Raw genomic sequence first — 19,755 nt, forward strand, 5'->3', positions numbered from 1 at the left:
CTCAGACTTTGTAGGCCTTCAGACTCAAGCATGCATCTTCTGACTTCCTCAAAGATGTGTTCTCGACGTGAACATCTACTTTGGTTGTTTCCCGGTGGTTATATATTCTTCTAGTGTTTCTTCTTGACAGCAATGGCTCAAATGTGAGTGTTGCCACCTTGTGGACCCACTAATTAGTGCAAAAATTAACGGATGTAGAAAGCAAGTCCCGCCAAACAGGCAGGCTATTCTAATGTGTACTCAGTGACCCTTGTTCCGTATGGGTTAATACTTCACTATATGTGTCAACCTCTCCAGTATCCTAAGCTAGCGTACTAGACAGACACAAGCCAAAGTATTCCTTCCCCCAACATAATTGTACCACACATTATCTGAAACCTCACTACTTTCACCCTAGTGCCTTTCTCACTACTGCACACCCCACTTTTTGTACTTCCTTCTTAACTCTAGCCAGAAACTCACTTTCTCAGCTTCCTCTGCCATTTCCTTAAGAGAGTTCTTCAAAGCCGATCTGGAGATACCAAAATCTTTCTATTGGTGCTGCATTGATGTTCCCATAAATCCTTCGAAACCCAACCTCCACAAGGCAACGAGTAAGAAATGAATTATAGATATACTGCATGTAATTGTGTTTTGTACAGGAGTGAATTCAGTTACAGATACCAGTAATGGTTTTATACTAGTTGAAATAAATGTTTTAATTTCAAGAATTTCCATGAGCAATGACATAATTTTTTTAATTAATTGTAATTCAATTCACAATTAAATTCAATGAAAATTCCATTGTAGATATCTATAATTCGTATCCTGCACATTATTAAATTTGATACAAGTTTTTTAAGACACAATGTCAAGTTAAAAAGAACGTCAAATTAAAAAACGCATCTCAAGACACCTGCTTTCTGTTTCATTTGTTTTGTCTGAAACCTTCTTTTTCAGTTTTCTAACATTATTTTCACAGTTATGGAGAGAATTTCTGAAAGCCGAAAATTCCGTTCTAGTGTGATTGAGAGGCAAATTAAAATCTAGAGTATGAGGTAAAAGGCACTTTTGAATTTATTTTCTCCCAAAATGATACATACCAACAAAAACTACCATAGCACATTCCTAAACACTTGTTTGTCACTATATACTGCACATTTTTCTTAATCCATGAGGTCGTCGCATGTAATGTCTAAAAGGTTGATTTTGAGGTAAATTGAATCTAACATTTTTAAATGTTGCAAATTTATGTAGCTCATGAAAATCCTTGAAATTATCACAATTAGTTTGAGACAGAATGCATTTAATTTTATTTAAAGGACAGTTCACCCAAAAATGAAAATTCAGACATTGTTTACTCACCCCTGTGTTGTTATGACCCTATAACAACCCTTTTCTCACTTTTTCTTAAAACAAAGAACATTGTGAAACAAATGTTGAGCTCAGTGATGTCATGGTTATGGTGACCACCTCTTCAAGCTTCAAAAGAACAAAGAAATGCATTTCTATGCCTAGCCTTATTTTTCTTTTTTACATTTTTGGTCTGGAGCCAGTTCACAGTAGATGGAGCTACCCGCACGATGCCGGAAATAGAAAACAAGCGATCAATAGAATGTACTGTCGCTCATAACTGCTGGTTAGGACAAAAACTCTGATCACCATAGAAAAGATACCTTTTATCGTGTGTTATTTGCCGCCAGGTTAGGACACACTTTGACTGTGGCTGCCAGTAGCCTCCTCTATGTTTCTGTTTGATTTCGGAGTACTCCGTTCCATTCAAAAAAAATAAGGCTGGGCATAGAAATGCATCAATTCTTCGACTACAAACTCTTCAGACACGTTGAGGAAGTTCTGTTCTCTGTTTTGTGTGCAGCTACGTTGTGTTCTTTTGTCGCCATCACTGTGGAGGACCTGTTTTTAGATAAACAAAATGAGTTTTCGCCCAGAACGGCCCAGTCACGAGGGGGCTGCGTGAAATGTTGCTCTCGTGTCTTATCATGAATGCACATAGGAGATCAACGGTCAATGAACATTTTCACTAAATAATACATAATATAATAATATTAAATCTTATCATATTTTTTCATAACAATCACGAGTCTCATGGAATAATTTATTAGACTTCTGAATTATACTTTTGCATTCTTTTGACGCTTGAAGAGGTGGTCACCAAAAACTGCCATTGTATGACATCACTGAGCACAATTTCTTTTCACAAGTTCTCCATTTCTGTTTTGAAAAAGAAAGTCAAAAGGTAATACAACACAGGAGTGAGTAAAAAGTGAATACATTTACATTTTTGGATGAACTAATCCTTTAAGTTTATTACATTTTGGGCAACACTTTTTTAAAAAAAAAAAAAAACCCATTGTGGTAAAGTACAGCACAAAAGATTAAGTACTTTCTAATTTAATAAGCATGTTTAAGCATAAACTTGAAAACATTAAAGTCTACAGTTGTACTTAAATTCAAGCATGTAAAAATGTATGCTCAAGCTTATAAATATTATTGATTGTTAACTTTAAAATACGTCATCGTGTCTCAATCCATTCCATTTATTTGCTGATTTGAGTAAATTTGTACTTTTCGAAGCTGATGTTAACCACATAATAAAATGCTCATTTAAATGTCACTAAATGTACATCAGATTTGTAAATAACTGCAATAACTGAAATATTAGTTAAATTATTAGGAATTTTACTTAATTTTATACCATTAAAATGTACTTCAAACTAATTTTTTGAATTGAACATTTGATTTAGTGCAAGAGATCGAATGGGTTTCTTTTAAAACCATATTGCGTTACCTCCAAAAGCATGTTTATAGATCAAACCACCAATAATTAAAGTCTGGCCTCTGTTTAAATGGACACATAATGGTGTTCATTCACTTCTAAGTTAGTTTATCGTCTGAATATTATTAATACAAAAAGAAAGTCCATCTTCTTTCTGACATTGTGGGGACGGAATCGCGGGGGCCCAATTGCAGGCTAATGTTGCGTAGACGATGGCCCCTCTGATGAACGCAAGATGCCAGCAGAGACAGATGGAGGAGCCTCTTGGACGCCGACCATTGATTTCCAATGATTAGCATTAGGAAGCAGCCCTTTTGATTACTGCCTGGCAACCATGAACATGTCCATTGAGTTTTAATTAACAGACCGAGATGCATTTCATTAACATTTAAAAATAGATTGAGATCTCAAGAGATAGTCAAGTCTGGCAAGAGAGATTAGATTTGAAACTTTACCATGAAGATTATCTGCTGGTTGTGTGTTTAGTATGTGACGAATAATTCCTCTAGACACAAGTTTTTATCGAAATTTGTTATAAAAATATGACAATAAATCTTAATAAACTCATACTGTACATCTGCGTACTTATCTACACACATAAATGGTGTTTTATTTTCAAAACAAGGGTTCATAAGACAAAGTTCGCACAAATTAATACAAGACAAGCTTATAAATAACATACTTTTATTGCACATAAATAAACAATCTTATTCATTTAGACAACTCTAAATGAACTCAAAGGGTTCCTGCCAATTCAAACCAATTAATTTTCTTTTTCGGTTGTTTTTTGTTCCTAGAGTTTTGAAAAATCATTTTATAGAGATTCCTGGGTCGATGTTCCATGGTTTTTCCAGAATATTTAAAATTCCCTTTGAAATATGCAGTATTGCAATTATAATATAGTTCCAGGTTCTCCATGACAGTGGAAACCCCAAAGACAGTGGCAAATATATTACACGTAATTGTAAAATCTGAAAGGCCCATACAAGCTAATTATCCAGGCCCATATTCACAAAATAATCCTAAGGCTAAAAGTAGCTCCTAACATGGAAATGTACTCCAAATTTTTGGACTTTGGAATTTCCATCAAGGAGTGATTAATGAAGCACTTTAACACTAAAAGTAGCTCCTAAAGACCCAAGACAGCTTCGAAGTCCTCTTGAGGACTTTAACTCCCTAAGAGTTACTCACAATCACAAACAATCCGAAGAATGGCTGCTGTCGTCAATCCACATTAAAAACAACATTTTAGAATATTATTATGAATTGACCATTAAAAAGGCTTTGCCTGAATCACAATTGAGTCTATGTATTTTAATAATATATTATATATGTTGACATTGACCTTTAAAACGGTATCGTCTGAATCACAAGGGTGTTTTTATTCATGTAAACTTACATTACGCAGTTACCTCTCCCACAAACTGAAACGCTCCCTGGCCATATCAAAATAAAACTGTGAAGCGCAGACGAATTAAGAATTTCTGGTCATCCATCAGCAGAATAATCGATCAAACTATGCCCTCTCTAGACCACACATCGTCCGACAATTCATAGCATGTTTTTTCCCATGGATGTGCGCTCGCTGCAGAGAAAGAAAGAGGGCATTCACAGGGAATCATGGGGCTACCCAGTGTACTGATGCTGTATTGTACGTCATTGCCACAACACAGGATGAAGAAATGTTCATCAACCGGAAAAACATCCATCTACAAACAAATCATCCATAGCAACGAGGTCACCTCCGCCTTAAGCCTGGTTTATACTTTGGAACTAGTTCTCCTGGACGAACTCAAGCACCCTAGGCGACTGAAGCTGCCGTTCATTCTACGCGCAACGTCGTTTTAAAACGAGTTCTTTTGGGTGATGTCACGTGTTTAACATACCGTTCCAGACACAAGTAAAGCCAATAATGCAGGTTTTAATCTCGGTGGACTGCTGCTTTTAGCGCTGTGCTGCTTATTAAACTAAATTTAGGTAAAAGTTTCATTAAACTTGTCACGGCCCCTTTCACTTTTAAAAACTCAAAATCTCTCTCCACTCATTTGTCATGGCCATGTGGTCTTTGTGATGCAAATCATGTAAACAATTATACTTTCACTTCCATTTTAACAACAATAACCTAGGAAACAACTCCTCAGCTGGCATGCGCAATTGTACATAAAAAGTAATGTCCAAACCACACCCATGAATAATGTTAACCAATCATAAACGCTCTTCGACCAGCCGGGATCTGTTGGGTCAAGAATTTCAGAGATGTGCGCGAACAGGAGAAATCTCACCAAACGAACACCTTGGCAGGAAAAAAACGTCACTCCATTATGCCATCATTGATAGGGGAAATAAGCAAAACCTGTTGGCCCACTAAGTATTAATTAGCCTTTACTCTTATTATAAGATTTCCTTAGTAAGACTTGCTCTTAGCAGTTTTGTGAGTAGGTTAAGCAAACACTCCTAGTAATGAACTCCTAGTGCTAAGATAAAAATCTCTGTGAATACGGGCCCTGGTTTATAGGGTGAAGGATGCAGTTTATGAGATTTGTATGGCATTTACGTTGTAGTGTTATATCAGTTAAGCGTAACCTTAAAATTAAATGTGAATTAATATAAATAAAATAGCATAATATAATATTTATATAAACAGGAACCAATTATGAAAGAAAATACTGTCAGTGCAAGCAGTTAGCATCACCAAAAACGAATAAATGATACATAAATAAACAGACAATGGACTTTCAGTGATCCCGTTATGTGTAAGACAGCAATTTGACATCATACGAGCCTTCCACCTGAAAATGGAACAGAAACAGCGCATGTTGGCTCACTGCAAAATGAAGATAATGACGACACAGGTCATATGAAGTAAAACTCACGTCGAAGCGTCCGATGGAAGCTGCAGTCTGGCTCGCCTGCATGATCTCAGTGAGCGCCCACATCTGCTGAATACTGGAGGAAACTGTCTGCGGGTCTGGAAGCCCCTGATGACCAACACACACACACACACACACTATAATTACAGTATTGGTCTATTGATTAAAACTGTAGTGTAAGAAGAAGAAAAAAATACAAATAAATACAAAATTAAAAATGTCACCATTTAATCACTTTCATTTAAAAATAAAATAAATATAAAATTGATGGACAACGAGATTGTACATAAATAATTCATTCAACTTTGGCCTATTCCTCACACAAAGCTATCACTCGTGAATCGCATTAACTTCTTTCTTAATTCTTTTAATGGTGGATTTACCTCCTTTTTGAAGCTTAAACGCATCAATGTAAAAACACAGATAAGAGCATGGAAAACAATCTTCACATTTTCCTTAAAAAAATATTTGTATGGGTGAAGTGCTGGTGCAGATTTAGTTTTGACCAGAAAATGGCAGTAGAGACTTGGAAAATAAACAACCAACATTCAGAATCCATGAGGGAGGGTGACTGGTAGATAGATAGATCATGATTCATTGGGTCTATTAATAAACAATGCATATAATCACCACATCTATTCTCCTTAATAAAATACTATAGCTACAAAAACAAAATAAATATGATTAGTCCTCTGCTTTTAAGGTGGTGAAACAATTTAAATAAACCTCAAGATCATAAATATAGCTAAAGAGAGAAAATGGTCATTTGTAAATATAGAGAGAGACACTCTGAAACCATCAAACAAGTGTGTAACATTTTCTAATGCAAATGACAGATAAATAAGACCTGGGACATGGTAACAATGCTCAGTGATTGAAAAAAAAAAAAAAAAAAAAAAAAAACATTTCCGTAGGTATCCTTTCAGTCTGTTCTTCAGGCTAAAGCGTCAGATAACACTTCAGAGCGGCATAAATGCATAGAAACTAAAGGAAGCTTGTGTTGTTAATGAAAGGCTATTAGCAGTCTTTAAAGAGATCAACAGGTTTTTCAATATTCATATGGCTAATAAACATTTATACAAGAAATTATACAACACAAAATACTCACATTCAAATCAAGAGGAGCCTCTACAGGTGTTAGAGTGGATAACCAGGCGGGAACATCCCGTTTGGAGTCCTAGAAAGACAAAAACATTGTATCTATGGTTACACATTCTACCTGTTTTGGTCTGGAAACAATGGTGGAAATAAATCAGTAATGAAACAAAATAGAAATGAAAACTAAATCATAGCTTACAACTAAATAAAAACAACACTAAACAAACCAAAAAAAAAAACAAATAAATAAAAAACAATAAAAAAAAACCCCAAATCAAACCAAAAACCCAAAACAAACCTAAAAACAAAAACAACAAAAGCAAGCAATTACAGGCTAAAAACTAAACAAAAAGCAAAAACAAAGCCAAACAAAGAAACCAAACAAAAACTAGCAAAAAAAAAAAAAAAAGTGAAACAAACAAAAACTAAAACAAAGAAGAGAAAGCAAAACCAAACAAAAAAAAAACAGAACAAAAACAAAAAAACTAGACAAAAACTAAATCAAAGCAAAGAAAAAAACACAAAACCAAACAAAAAAAAAAAACAGGAAAAACAACAAAGCAAAACGAAAAAACACAAAACCAAACAAAAAAAAAAAACAGGCAAAACAACAAAGCAAAACAAACCACAAAGAAACCAAAACAAAGCTAAACAAATAAAAAAATATAGCCGTGATGATGGGCCCACGCACCGTAGGTCAATTTCCACCTAGTGTCTTTCGGAAAACATGACGTATGATGGACATATGCATTTGGTCGAGTAAACAGGACACCATGTCTAAGACATAAGACGTAAACAACTTTGATGTGTTTGGCAAATATAATAAATGTGTAATTATGGCAAGTGCGAACCCTTGAACAGTCCAAAAATGAATATTGTTATTTGACTTGTTGCTATTAAATTTTCATGCAAGATATCAAGAATCCCCTAAATTTGACACTAATGGGAGTAAATTTGATGTGTAAGAGGTGTATTCTAAGTGTCACATTTATTGCTGCCAGCTGGAGGCCCTATGACTATGACCCACCATATCCACATTCATGTCATAAGCGCAATTAAACATATGGCTGAATGTGTCAAATGCACCCGAATACACTACAACCTTATGTAATTTGATGCCAGTTGGTGACGCTATGACAGTGACCCATAGTAGCCACTTCCATGTGATTAGCCCCCAAGACCAAACATACAGCTACATTTTTATCTAAATCACACAATGCACGCAGAAGAGATGAGTCACTTCCTGTTTCCCATTTTTTGCCATTAATTCATTGTCTCGCCATGGCAACACAGTTCAATAAATCAAAAATCAATTAGCAATTTAGCATTTTCAATGTCCTCGCATAATCTTGCCTAAATTTGGTGACAGTAACATGAATCCCCTAGGAGGAGTATTTAAAAGTTCAGGGCCTGCAATAAAAAAATTAATAAAAATTCAATCCAAAATGGCCCAATTTTGAACATTGTCCGGCTTGTTTGGTGACTGTAGGTGAAACTGACCCCACCACTTTAGCCAAAAGGTGGTGCTACAGAGCCCGCCTTACATGCCCATGTGTGACCTTTTGCCCAGACCTAATGGCCGACAAACTTTGATATGTGTGCAAAATGTTATTATTTAAGCATTTTCAAAACACCCAAAACCTTGAAAAGAATAATAATAATAGTCCTTAGAACAATAATGCCTCTGCAATTTCAGTGCTTGGGCCATAATACAATATAATAAAAATCAAATAAATAAATAAAAACAAAACAAGAAACAAAGCAAATTTATATATATATATATATATATATATATATATATATATATATATATATATAATAAGGGTAAATGTGTTATTGTATGAGGGAAGATACAATTGCCAAGAATTTGTCAATGTTACATAGTGTAGGGTTAATGTCTGCCTATGATTTTTGCTCCAGGCTTTCAAAGGGTAAATCTCTGAGGAGTGTTTTATATTTTTAAAATGTTACATAGATTTGGTTCCAATTTAACATACAAATTACGGATAGAAATACTTTTGCAATGACGTTCATATTTCAACAAAAACAACAACATACATACCTCTTTCACGTATGGATAAATGTTGATTTCCTCAATGCTGAAATGAAGCCATTCTGAGGAGGGTTGGCGCAAGATGAGTCTGACTGTCGTCACATTATCAGGTTTAGTCAACATCTGAAAATCCAAGGAAAGATCTCAGCAAGAAGTAACAAAGATTTGGGAGAATTTTTCATCTTTTATGGAATTTGACACGGACACTAAAACATGTTTTCAAGCCTTAATTAATTATAAAGTAAGAAAACTTGACAAATGAGGCACTGGTTTCATGAGTCGTATGCAGAAATAGCATTCATTGTCACAGCTGCGAAACAAATATGCTCCAAACGCTTAATTTATTGCTTGGGATGATGTTTGTCAAGTACGTAAGCAAAACCACAAAGTTTTCTTCAACTGTATCAGACAATAGTGATACTCATGAGACAGTTTCTACACAATCATTTCTTAGAGCTTGTTTATGTCAGAGATTTGCTCTGTAAAAGAGCAAAGGGACCCAAAGATGTTTCATCACTGATGTTTTCACAAATGTATAAAGATTCTATAACAAAGACACTGTAAGAAATATAACTTAAGTAATATATACATACAGTCCCTGACAAAAGTCTTGTCGCTTATCTATTTTGTAGGAACACCTGCTATTAACCTGACTTTTAATTAATCAATTGGTGTTAGAAATAGCTCATATGAAAAGCTAAAACCCTCCCAAATGATGATTAATGCACTGAAATAAATTAGTTTCACTGAAAAAAGATTTATTATTTAAACAAGACAGAAAGGTCACATTTTGGCAAGACAAAAGTTTTGTCGCCTATACAGAAATTGAACAAATTTACTGCAAATACAAAAATATGTCAGCAAATTAAGTAGTGGTGCTGTGAGATCCAAATTGAATATCTTGTATGACTTCCATGAGCTTGAAGGACTGCATCCATGCGGTTTGGCAAGGATTCATACAATTTATTGATGAAGTCATCAGGAATAGCAAAGAAAGCAGTCTTGCATGCCTCCCAGAGTTCATCAATATTCTTTGGTTTCGTCTTCCATGCTTCCTCTTTCATCCTACCCCACATATGCTCAATGATGTTCATGTCTGGTGACTGGGCTGGCCAATCCTGGAGCATCTTGATCTTCTTCGCCTTGAGGAACTTTGATGTGGAGATGGAAGTATGCGATGGAGCACCATCCTGCTGCAGAATTTGGCCTCTTTTATGGTTGGGCATATAAGAGGTAGCTAAGATTTCTTGGTATTTTAGACTATTGATGTTGCCGCCTTCCACCCCGCAGATCTCTCGCACACTCCCATACTGGATGTAACCCCAGACCATGATTTTTCCGCCACCAAACTTCACTGTTTTCTGGGTGACTCTCGGATCCATGCGGGCTCCAGTAGGTCTCCTGCAATATTTGCGGCGACTGTGGTGTAATTCAACAGAAGATTCATCTGAAAAATGTTCCAGCGTCCATCCTTTTAGCAGGCTGTGGGCCTTGGCAAATGCCACACGGTTTTTCAATTGTCTTTTGTTTAGTGCTGGTTTCTGGGCACTGATTCGACCATGGAGGCCATTTCGAGACAGAATCTGACAAACTGTTCTGGTTGACACAGGAACTTCAGGTGACCAGGTCTCGTGGAGCTCTGCTAAAGTGGAAAATGGGCTGGCCTTGGATTTTCGAGCCAACAAACGGTCCTCTCGAGCAGTTGTCTTGCGGGGTCTGCCTGACCTGGGCTTGTCAAAAATGTCTCCAGTGTATTCAGATGTTTTTTTTATCCTCTGTACTTGACGCTGAGATACATTGAAGGTGTCTGCCACATCAGCAGTGGATCTGGTCTTCAGCCTCTTGATAATCAAAACTTTAGTCTCAGGGTGAATCTTAGGCATGTTTGCAGAGGTCTAGTTGCAGTTGATGTGAAGGTCTAGTGTACTGGGGTTGTTTTTATACACACCTGAGACCTAATTGATCCATTATTAGTCACAGGTGAAGCTCATATGACAAGGCGACAACACTTATGTCTTTGCAAAAATTGACTCAATGGGCTTTACCAAGCTGTGAATTTTAGAATACTTTTTAACAGTTTCGTTTTGCACTGAAACATTATTACAAAAGCTGTTGGGATTAAAATAAGCCATTTCTTGTAAAAGAATCTTGATTAGAAATATATTTCAGCAGCACTTCAGGTCAATTTGTACACAAGCGACAAGACTTTTGTCAGGGACTGTATATATAAAAACATACATATACACACGGGAGACTTTACATTGCATTATACAATGTACTATTTTTGGTATCAAATTAATTATATTGACTTATGCGCTACCATGTTGCTAAGCTAATAATGTGATTCCAAAGAGCATAAATTATACATTTGTACGATATAATACAACATAACAGGGGTCACCAACCTTTTTGACATGAAGGGCTATTTTTAACTTTCCTTTTGATTGGAACTTACAGTTTTGAGAAAGATCTTGCCGTTTTAGTGTGCAATATGCATCAGACAGCTTGTAAACTATCAGTGGGTGATCACTGGGTATATTTTTACCCAATGGCATGTATGCATCTCTTCATTCATACTCCAAAACAGAGAAGCAGCAAAAATATCAACTTTTTTCCATTAGGAATTTACTGATGCAGAGGAGTCACAGAGGCTGTCAATACAATTATCTGCTTGTTTTTCAGACATGTTTGAGGAGGTTTTAAAGGGCATCTATGCAACTATGAAACTATGCAGATGCCACATGGTAGGGGTGGGCGGTATAACCAAAGTCATACCACAGTAACTATATCAAGTTTTCCACAATACTGTAGGCCTATAGTTATTTTGCTCAACATTCAACCCCCAATTTTTTTTTTTATACACTGATGAGGCAAAATAATTATGACAACCTGCCTAAGCTGTTGGTCCTCTGCATACCACCAAAACAGCATTGACCCATCAAGGCATGAAATCTACAAGAATTTGGTCCAGCGCATCCCAGAGATGGTGTATTAGATTGAGATCTTGGGAATTTGGAGGCCAGGGCAACACTTTGAACACTTCATTATGTTCCTCGGACCAGATAGCCTTCGTTGCCCACGTGCATCGATCAGCCTTGGGCGCCCAACACCCTGTCGCCGGTTGGCGTTTTGTCCCCCCTCGGACCATTGTTTGTAGGTACTCACCACTGCTGACCGGGAGCACCCCACAAGCCTTGCCGTTTCAGAGATGCTCTGACCATGTCGTCTGGCCATTACAATTTGACCCTTGCAAAGTCACTCAGGTCTTTACTCTGACCCACATTGACTATGATAACTGATTCTTGGTTACCATCTAATCTAACCATACCTTGACATGTGGCCTTGTAAGGGCATGTTCAACGTTATTCATGTCACCTGTGGGTGACCTTTATGTTTTGGCTCTTCAGTGTATTACACAGCCATAAATGAATGCCTTTTGATAATCCAGTGAATTAAATACTTGGCAAATTAAAAATTTGTCATCTCATTTGATTCATGTATGTTGTATTTGGGTGATGGGCACCACTGAAATTACTAAAAATTAATGTATCTGTAAAAAATCTTCTTGCATGTCACCATAAAGCTCCATATAAGTGAGAGGGCACGTCCTTGCCATTTTAAAGACCCACGAGGACATTCTTTCGATATTCCCTTAACTTTTAAGGAAGACTTACTGATTGCGGTGTTTGCTGACATCAAAAACAGCTTATACCGATAACGGCAGATGGGGCGAGAGCTCCAGGCATGTCCCAGGCGAGTTTTGATGCAAATTTCATTTGATAACACAAAGGTGCCCACGCAGCAAAGAGCTTTCCATCCAATCATCTCAGAGTTCATTCGAGGACACAGATATAATATCTACATGTCTTTGAAACAGAGCTAAAAGCGTAGAGGGAGCCTGATCTCAATACATTAAAGCTGTCATTACAGAAAACTCACAGATCAAAGATCAGGGACAGCAGATCCCCGGAGAGACACAAATGGGCCAAGTCACCGTGATGACAAACAAAATGTTCTCTGCACAGCAGCAATTATGCTACAATGGCTGACAGAAATGTTAAAGGGTTTTTTTTAATTGAAAACTGATGATATCCTGCAGGCACAAGGATATCCTGGAAACTGTATAGTCTGGTGTTTTGGAACAATTTTTGTGCTTGCACAAGCAGTGATTTTGCATTTGTCACCACTACAATATAATATACATACTGAAACTTGCCCAGTCATGCAAGAAATAAATTGTCAGCACAGCACAATTGAAAGAATTCCCAATCTATAATAACTATCACCAATGTACCCTTGAATAAGACAAATATCCTCAGATTAAGTATACTGTATTAAATGGTCAGCTAAATGACAAGGTAATAAAGAATGACGCAATGCAAAGGACATCTGTATGATGCAGTCTATACAAAACAAATAAACAAGGTGGTGCTATAAGCACTTTTATCTTTCTCCTTTATATTCGCAACCTCATGGGCTAGAATGAAACTGTCATAAATCAAGTGAAACAAAACATCTACAACATATGTCAAAGGTTCATTTATTACAGTTTGTTATGGTCCTTGAATCTGATTGGACGAGAGGTGTTCCAAACTAACGTGTAAGACCAGAGTAGATGTGTGAATTTCATTTATTTCTGTGACATTAAATATTTAAGCCAGCAGGTGGAAACCATATTGTGTGTGTTATGAGTGAGTTGAGCTGACATTGACAAACTGTGTCAGTCAGTGCGCAACTATCTTTGAAGTTGTCCAGAATTGTCTCTTACTCCAATGATCAATCAGATTACTACAACACTATAGCTGAGAAATAGAGTTAAATTTACAGCTTCAGCATTGCTGCCGATCACAGATGAGAGTTGCGACAGATGGAGTAATCAAACATGCTCCGGGCGTCTACCTGATATACGATGTAACTTTCAACATGACGGAGGAGAGAACGCTTTCGGTGGGAAAATAAGAGTTCCACAAATAAATATATTAGAGTAAAACTGGCGTAATCCATGTTTTCTCTCTGACATCAAAACTCTTGAACGTGAATGAAATACTCATAGGATAGTTCCAATAACACGTATTGCAGCATCAATCCACGATCAGTAATCACGATAACTACCACACTACAGCTGAGGAATACTGTAGATTCACTCACTCACTCACTCACTCCACACCTCCTGGTTTCCCCAATTACTTGTTAGAAACAGCCCAAGCTGTCATTAGTAGTTGGCTTGGGCGCATCTTTCGAACTAGCAACTGCAGATCCTGAATCATATATCATAGCGGCACTTCGATGGCAGACGAAGGACATTTATTCTTTTTGTTTTCTCTCAAGAGTTTACCGCATAAGCTTGTGAAAAATCCGATGGTTCGTTAAGAGTCGTAATACTCCGTCAACATTTGATGTTTTGTTGGTCCTTTTTGTAAAGTAATAAACACATGGAGGAAACAAGTGTTAACAGACTTTTTCCATTTTAAAGTGTTACTAGTCCTGCAAAACCTTACTAGTGTGATAATAATGCTGTCACTTGTGTGATAATCAGAGGTGGGTAGTAACATTTTACACTTACTCTGTTACATTTACTTGAGTAACTTTTCATGGAAAAATTAACTTTTAGAGTAGGTTTAATAGTGGGTACTTTTTACTTTTTAACTTTTACTTCTTTACAATGTGTGGAGTTACTGTCGTTACATTACTGGGTTTATTCTTGAATCTTGAATTAATGTGTAATTTATTGAAAGGGTCTTTTACGAGAGCGTAAGTTCACAGCTGTGCGTGGTGAGACTGTCACTTAAGTCATCAGTGCAGCAGCATCAAACTCTTCAAAGTGAAACATTTTCTTCGCAACACACAGTGAAAAAAATAATAGTTTCGTCATGCAATGCCTTCATTTAACACCAAGACAAGCTGATATTTCAAAATTAAAGTCACAGCTCCAACTTCAGGCTGCACATTGAGGTAAATTTTGGCTCTAATTTTAATGCAGACTTTGCTGTGTAATGAGATGGTCCTTTTCAGGGTGATTCTGTAACTGGGCTCTTATGACATAATGTTTAAGTGTACATTTTTAAGTCAGTGCAGCAATATATCGGTGTGCTTTGTCCCGCACGTCTTAAGCAGTATTTATGCATTTACTCCACGCCCTCGCGGGGGTACTGGACACTATTGCAGCTACTTCAGGCGGATTAACTGTATAAATCCATTTAAAATCCAAATTGAGTGTAAATCACTGCCTTTTGCGTGATCGACAACTGGAGAGCGAACAGACAGCATTTCAGCTGAATTTACTACATTCAGCATTAAATAAAATATTGCAGGAGTGAAGGAAGCAGTAAACTCCCAGCTCGTACGTCTTCCCTGTGATGGAATGTGGGAAATGAACCATCATTGAGTGTACTTCAAATGTACACTTGAAATTAGAGTGCATTGTGGGTAAGAATGAGTGAACAAAATTAGGGAAAGAGTGGCTCACTCAGAATTCAGACACTCCTACAAAATAGAGAAAACTCGAAATAGTGCACTATATAGTGGATTGGGGGTCGGTTTCAGACACAGCGAGTGTTCCACGATAAGGGTTGGTGCCCTACGTAGGCTGCGTTCTCTGCATTTAGAGAGCAGCAGAACTGCTGTACAGAGCTAATGATCTAAATACTTATGACACTGAAAACTGTAACTACACTGACATAAGAATCCACACAGGACTTTAAAAGCTATGAAATAGCAAAAGGCGGCATTATATTTCAGCATTACATATAATGTCCTTGTGGGAACATTTTCATGTTTTCACTGTAATAATTACTAGAAATGTTTCCAAACCTTTCTTCTTATTGATCACCCTCATGCAACCCCAGATGTGTATGACTTTCTTTGTTCTGTTTAACTCAAATGAAGATTTTAGAAGAATTTTTCAGCTCTGTAGGTCCATACAATGCAAATGAATGAGTGGAAACATTTTTAAGCTAAACAAACAAACACAAGTTAGCATAAAAATAATCCATAAGACTCTAGTGGTTAAATCAGTCTCTTCTGAAGCGATGTGATAGGTGTGGATGAGAAACAGATCACTTTCAGATTCTTCTTGTGCTTTTGGTGATTCACATTATTCTCTGCATATCGCCCCCAGCTGTCTAGCAAAAAATTACAAATATTGAACTGTTTCTCACCAACACCTATCATATCACTTCTGAAGACATGGATTAAACCACTAGAGTCTTATGGATTACTTTTATACTGCCTTTATGTGCTTATTTGAGCATCCAAATTTTGGCCTACAGAGCTAAAATATTATTTTAAAAATCTGAATTTGTGTTCTGCAGAAGGAATGATGTTATACACATCTAGGATGGCATGAGGGTGAGAAAATGATGAAAGAATTGTAATCTCTTTAAAGTGATAGCGCAGCCATAATTTAATATTCTGTCATAATGTCTCTACCCTAATGTTGTTTCAAACCAGTGTGAGGCATTGTATTATGTAGAACACAAAATATGTTAGACAGAATTTTAGGGACTGACAGTCTCGGTCACCATTGTCTTTCTATATATATATATATATATATATATATTCAATAGATTAACATTTTTAATCTAATTAATTTCATGGTGTCCCGATTAATATATATATATATATATATATATATATATATATATATATATATATATATATATATATGTGTAATAAAAAATATTCACATAATTCAAATGCATTACATTCCTGTAGCAGAAGAGTTAATCATTGATAAGACAATACAAAATCAGCTTTAGAATACAATGTATTATTTACTATCATATTATTGATCATAAGTCAATCATTGGCATACAGTTCACAGCAATCCATTTCACAAGTGAATTTGTCAATCAGTTGGAAATTTACTATGAGGGCTTGTTTAAGAGGCCGTCAATTTACAGCTGTGTCAGACGTGCTTGTGTAGCGTCTCGGGCGTGTTGCATCATAAACATAAAATGTTTAGTTCACTGTTTCAAGTTAAATATAGTTTAATACTCGATCTTTAAACACATCCTGAGATGCCTTAGTTTGCATTTGCGCTCCTTCAAGTGTTTTGAACGCAAGAACGTAACGCATGTCTGTGTTGTGGGTTGTTTTCTTCATTGTATAAACTGTGTGTTGCTCATACAGCTGAAATTTCACGTACTGCCCTCTGGAGTAAACAGGTGGTACTACAAGCTTACATTTCTCAGGAATCTTCCTTATTATGGTGTGATTAATTGCGTTAATTTTGTTAACGCGTTATTTTTTGTCAAATTAATCGCACTGAATGAATGTGTTAATTCGACAGCCTAATATATATCTATATATATATATATATATATATATATATATATATATAAACATTCCCTGAAAATAAATAGTGACTCAGGCAAACGTTCTGTCTAATATGTCATTATTGTTTTGCATGGCAGAAAGGAAGTCATACGGGTTTGGAACAACATGATGGTGAATGATGACAGAATTTACATTAATAATAATAATTCTGTAGTACATGTTACAGTATTATGTAATGGAATACAGGGGAGTAATCGTCTATTATGTAATTTGTGAAAGTAACGAGTTACTCACTACTTGAGAACTCTTAATTGGATACTTGGTTCCTCTTACTCAAGTAATTATTTATGTTAGTACTTTTAAGTCTACTTGAGTAATTATGTTTTTGAAGTAATGGTACTTTTACTTGAGTACAGTTTTTGGCTACTCTACCAGCCTCTGGTGATAATGCCAGTAGTTCTCTCACTGGCTACAAATGTGTTGGGAAGTTTGTTCTTCAATGGTAGCTTGGCAAGACTGGTCTTCATAAGAATGCAAGTCTGTTCTCTCCATTATTAGCACTCAGAAACAACCTTTACAGTACACTTTGTATCATAAACTGAAACTAAAATAAATTTTCAGTCAATTAATTCGATTTTTTTGTAGTTAGTTTTCAAGTAATGAGAATGTATACTAATTTGGTTTAAGTGTTCCCCAATTGTGATAGATTTCATTTTTATTTAATTTAACAAAAATGTTTCCATTCAGTTTTTGTTGGACTTCTTCAATAAAATACTACACAAGAATGCGGCCATGTACACCCTGTTAGAAAGGTTGGAACTAGAATGCCTACAATTCTCCCTGCTTCAATACATGTTTTTGTTTCTCTCTTCCCCATCTCTCTCCAGTGACCTTGGCCTACCTGCTGTCTGTATATGGAGAAATAGTCATGTGATCCAGCTTCAGCGTGTGGATTGGCCATCAGGCAGTGATTTCTCAGACAGGTGACCCACTTAGCAGCTCCTTCCTCTCTCCGCTGCGCACGCACCGTCAGATAAGCAGTGTAGTAGTTCTTGAAAGAAATCTCCTGAATCTAGACTCAAGCACAAGGGAAACAAATGCACATTAAGTGTATTAGTAGAATGAAGTGTATCCTATATGAGCTGATGGCGTACAGTGAGAGATACTCACATTCACAGGTTCTGCGAGGGTGACGTCTGTTATATAGACACCAGGGCGAGATGAATCAGACACAGCGTCTCCAATCTGCAGAGCAACGGGTGACTTCACAGTGCAGCTGACCGCTTCAACACTCATGACTGACATCAAAACTGTCAAATACATCAAAATAAAGCCAGACATAGGTGGAGTCACATAGTTATCTTAGCTGATATCTGAAAGGTTGTAGGTTCAAAGAAAAAGGGTTGATTTATAAACAATTATCAGTATGCCTTTAGCCGGAAAACATAACCTCAAGTTACTGCACAGTGCACTCTGGATAAAAGAGTCTGCTAAATGACAAAATTAGTAACTGGTAAGTTGTACAGCATTATTCTGGGCATATTTGAACATTTGTCTTAAAACTGTATTATGTTTAACATTTTGTATTTTATTTAATTTCTCTTTTGCAGTCTTGTATTAGGCAAGTATTACTATTAATAATAATAATAGTAAAAGGAAGTATTTATAGATAAATATTACTCTTTTGCATTCCTGATTTTATATTTTTAATTTTTTTAAATGATGATTGTTGTTTTGAAATTGATGCTTTTATTACGTTTGTTATTATCAATAATAAATTGTTAAGTCTATGTTTTAACCTAGGACACACACACACACACACACACACACACACACACACACACACACACACACACACACACACACACAAAACTAAAAAAAAAAACTTACATCACAGATTTACAAATCTGATTTTGTAATGTTTGTAAAACATTAGTAGAGGGTGACGTGCAAAGAAACAAACAGCATCTGCAAATTAAAATAACGGTAGATCCCCAGGTATCGGCATACAGTCCAAGTGCATCACTGCAGTACTCACTTTATTCAGCTGTTTGTCTGGCTCTGTGGGTCAGATGAAACTTGCAATTTTGAGACCTGTTTTTAAAAGATGCTTAATCGTTTTAAAGCAGCAGTGTCATTTCAGTGAGCTTTGCAGGATCCATGAAGGTTTAGAGCTGCATGTGTTGATAGTTGCTGTGCTGCATCTCTCTTCCGGTGCGCAGCGTGACATGTTTCTCTTAAAGGGCCAGCTTCATTATTTCATTAAACACTTTTTTTCCTCTTTTTTTTCTCTCGTTAAACTGTTATAGACCTTTTTCTCAGAGTGTGATGACGCGTATCCGCGTGAGTATATTGTGTGAGAAGTTTATAACATTATTCTTTGTGTTATATTACCCTGGAATTGTTTTTAAAAATGAATTACCACAGCAGTGAGGTGTTTCTATTACAGCTGCCGAGAGAGTGCCTGTAAATTTGGTATCTTCACCCATTTTACTATATTAATCCACCGCTCTCTATTTTATTTTATTTATTTTCCTTTTCAGGAAAGTAATTTAAATGTAATAGTGCATTGTTTTCTTTTGCTTTTGGAGCAAATGGGTAAGTGATAGCACACATACATCTGATATGTCTGTTTTAGATCTTTTCATTTGGAAAGCAAATATAATCACAATCTAATTTAC

The 19,755-nt window shown here is 36.3% G+C and overlaps 1 protein-coding gene across 1 annotated transcript; it reads right to left on the bottom strand.

Moving 5' to 3' along the window:
* Positions 1-3,474: 3,474 nt before the first annotated feature.
* Positions 3,475-19,269, bottom strand: nicn1 (nicolin 1). Its single transcript, XM_052123990.1, has 7 exons — positions 19,113-19,269; positions 18,245-18,384; positions 17,976-18,146; positions 8,807-8,920; positions 6,755-6,823; positions 5,650-5,754; positions 3,475-5,565 (listed from the first exon to the last, which is right to left on the bottom strand). Exons 2-7 carry the CDS (start codon positions 18,377-18,379, stop codon positions 5,524-5,526), a joined length of 636 nt encoding a protein of 211 aa, XP_051979950.1. The 5' UTR covers positions 18,380-18,384; positions 19,113-19,269; the 3' UTR covers positions 3,475-5,523.
* Positions 19,270-19,755: the final 486 nt, after the last annotated feature.

The sequence above is a fragment of the Xyrauchen texanus genome, chromosome 50, assembly GCF_025860055.1.
Source record: "Xyrauchen texanus isolate HMW12.3.18 chromosome 50, RBS_HiC_50CHRs, whole genome shotgun sequence".
Lineage (NCBI taxonomy): Eukaryota > Metazoa > Chordata > Actinopteri > Cypriniformes > Catostomidae > Xyrauchen > Xyrauchen texanus.

Coding starts and splice junctions, on each gene's coding strand:
- nicn1 (XM_052123990.1), bottom strand. CDS start 18,379: ATGTCAGTCATGAGTGTTGAAGCGGTCAGCTGCACTGTGAAGTCACCC. Junction 5,755..6,754: donor AGGCTCCTCTTGATTTGAAT/GTGAGTATTTTG, acceptor GTTGGTCATCAG/GGGCTTCCAGACCCGCAGAC. Junction 5,566..5,649: donor CTTCCATCGGACGCTTCGAC/GTGAGTTTTACT, acceptor TTCCATTTTCAG/GTGGAAGGCTCGTATGATGT.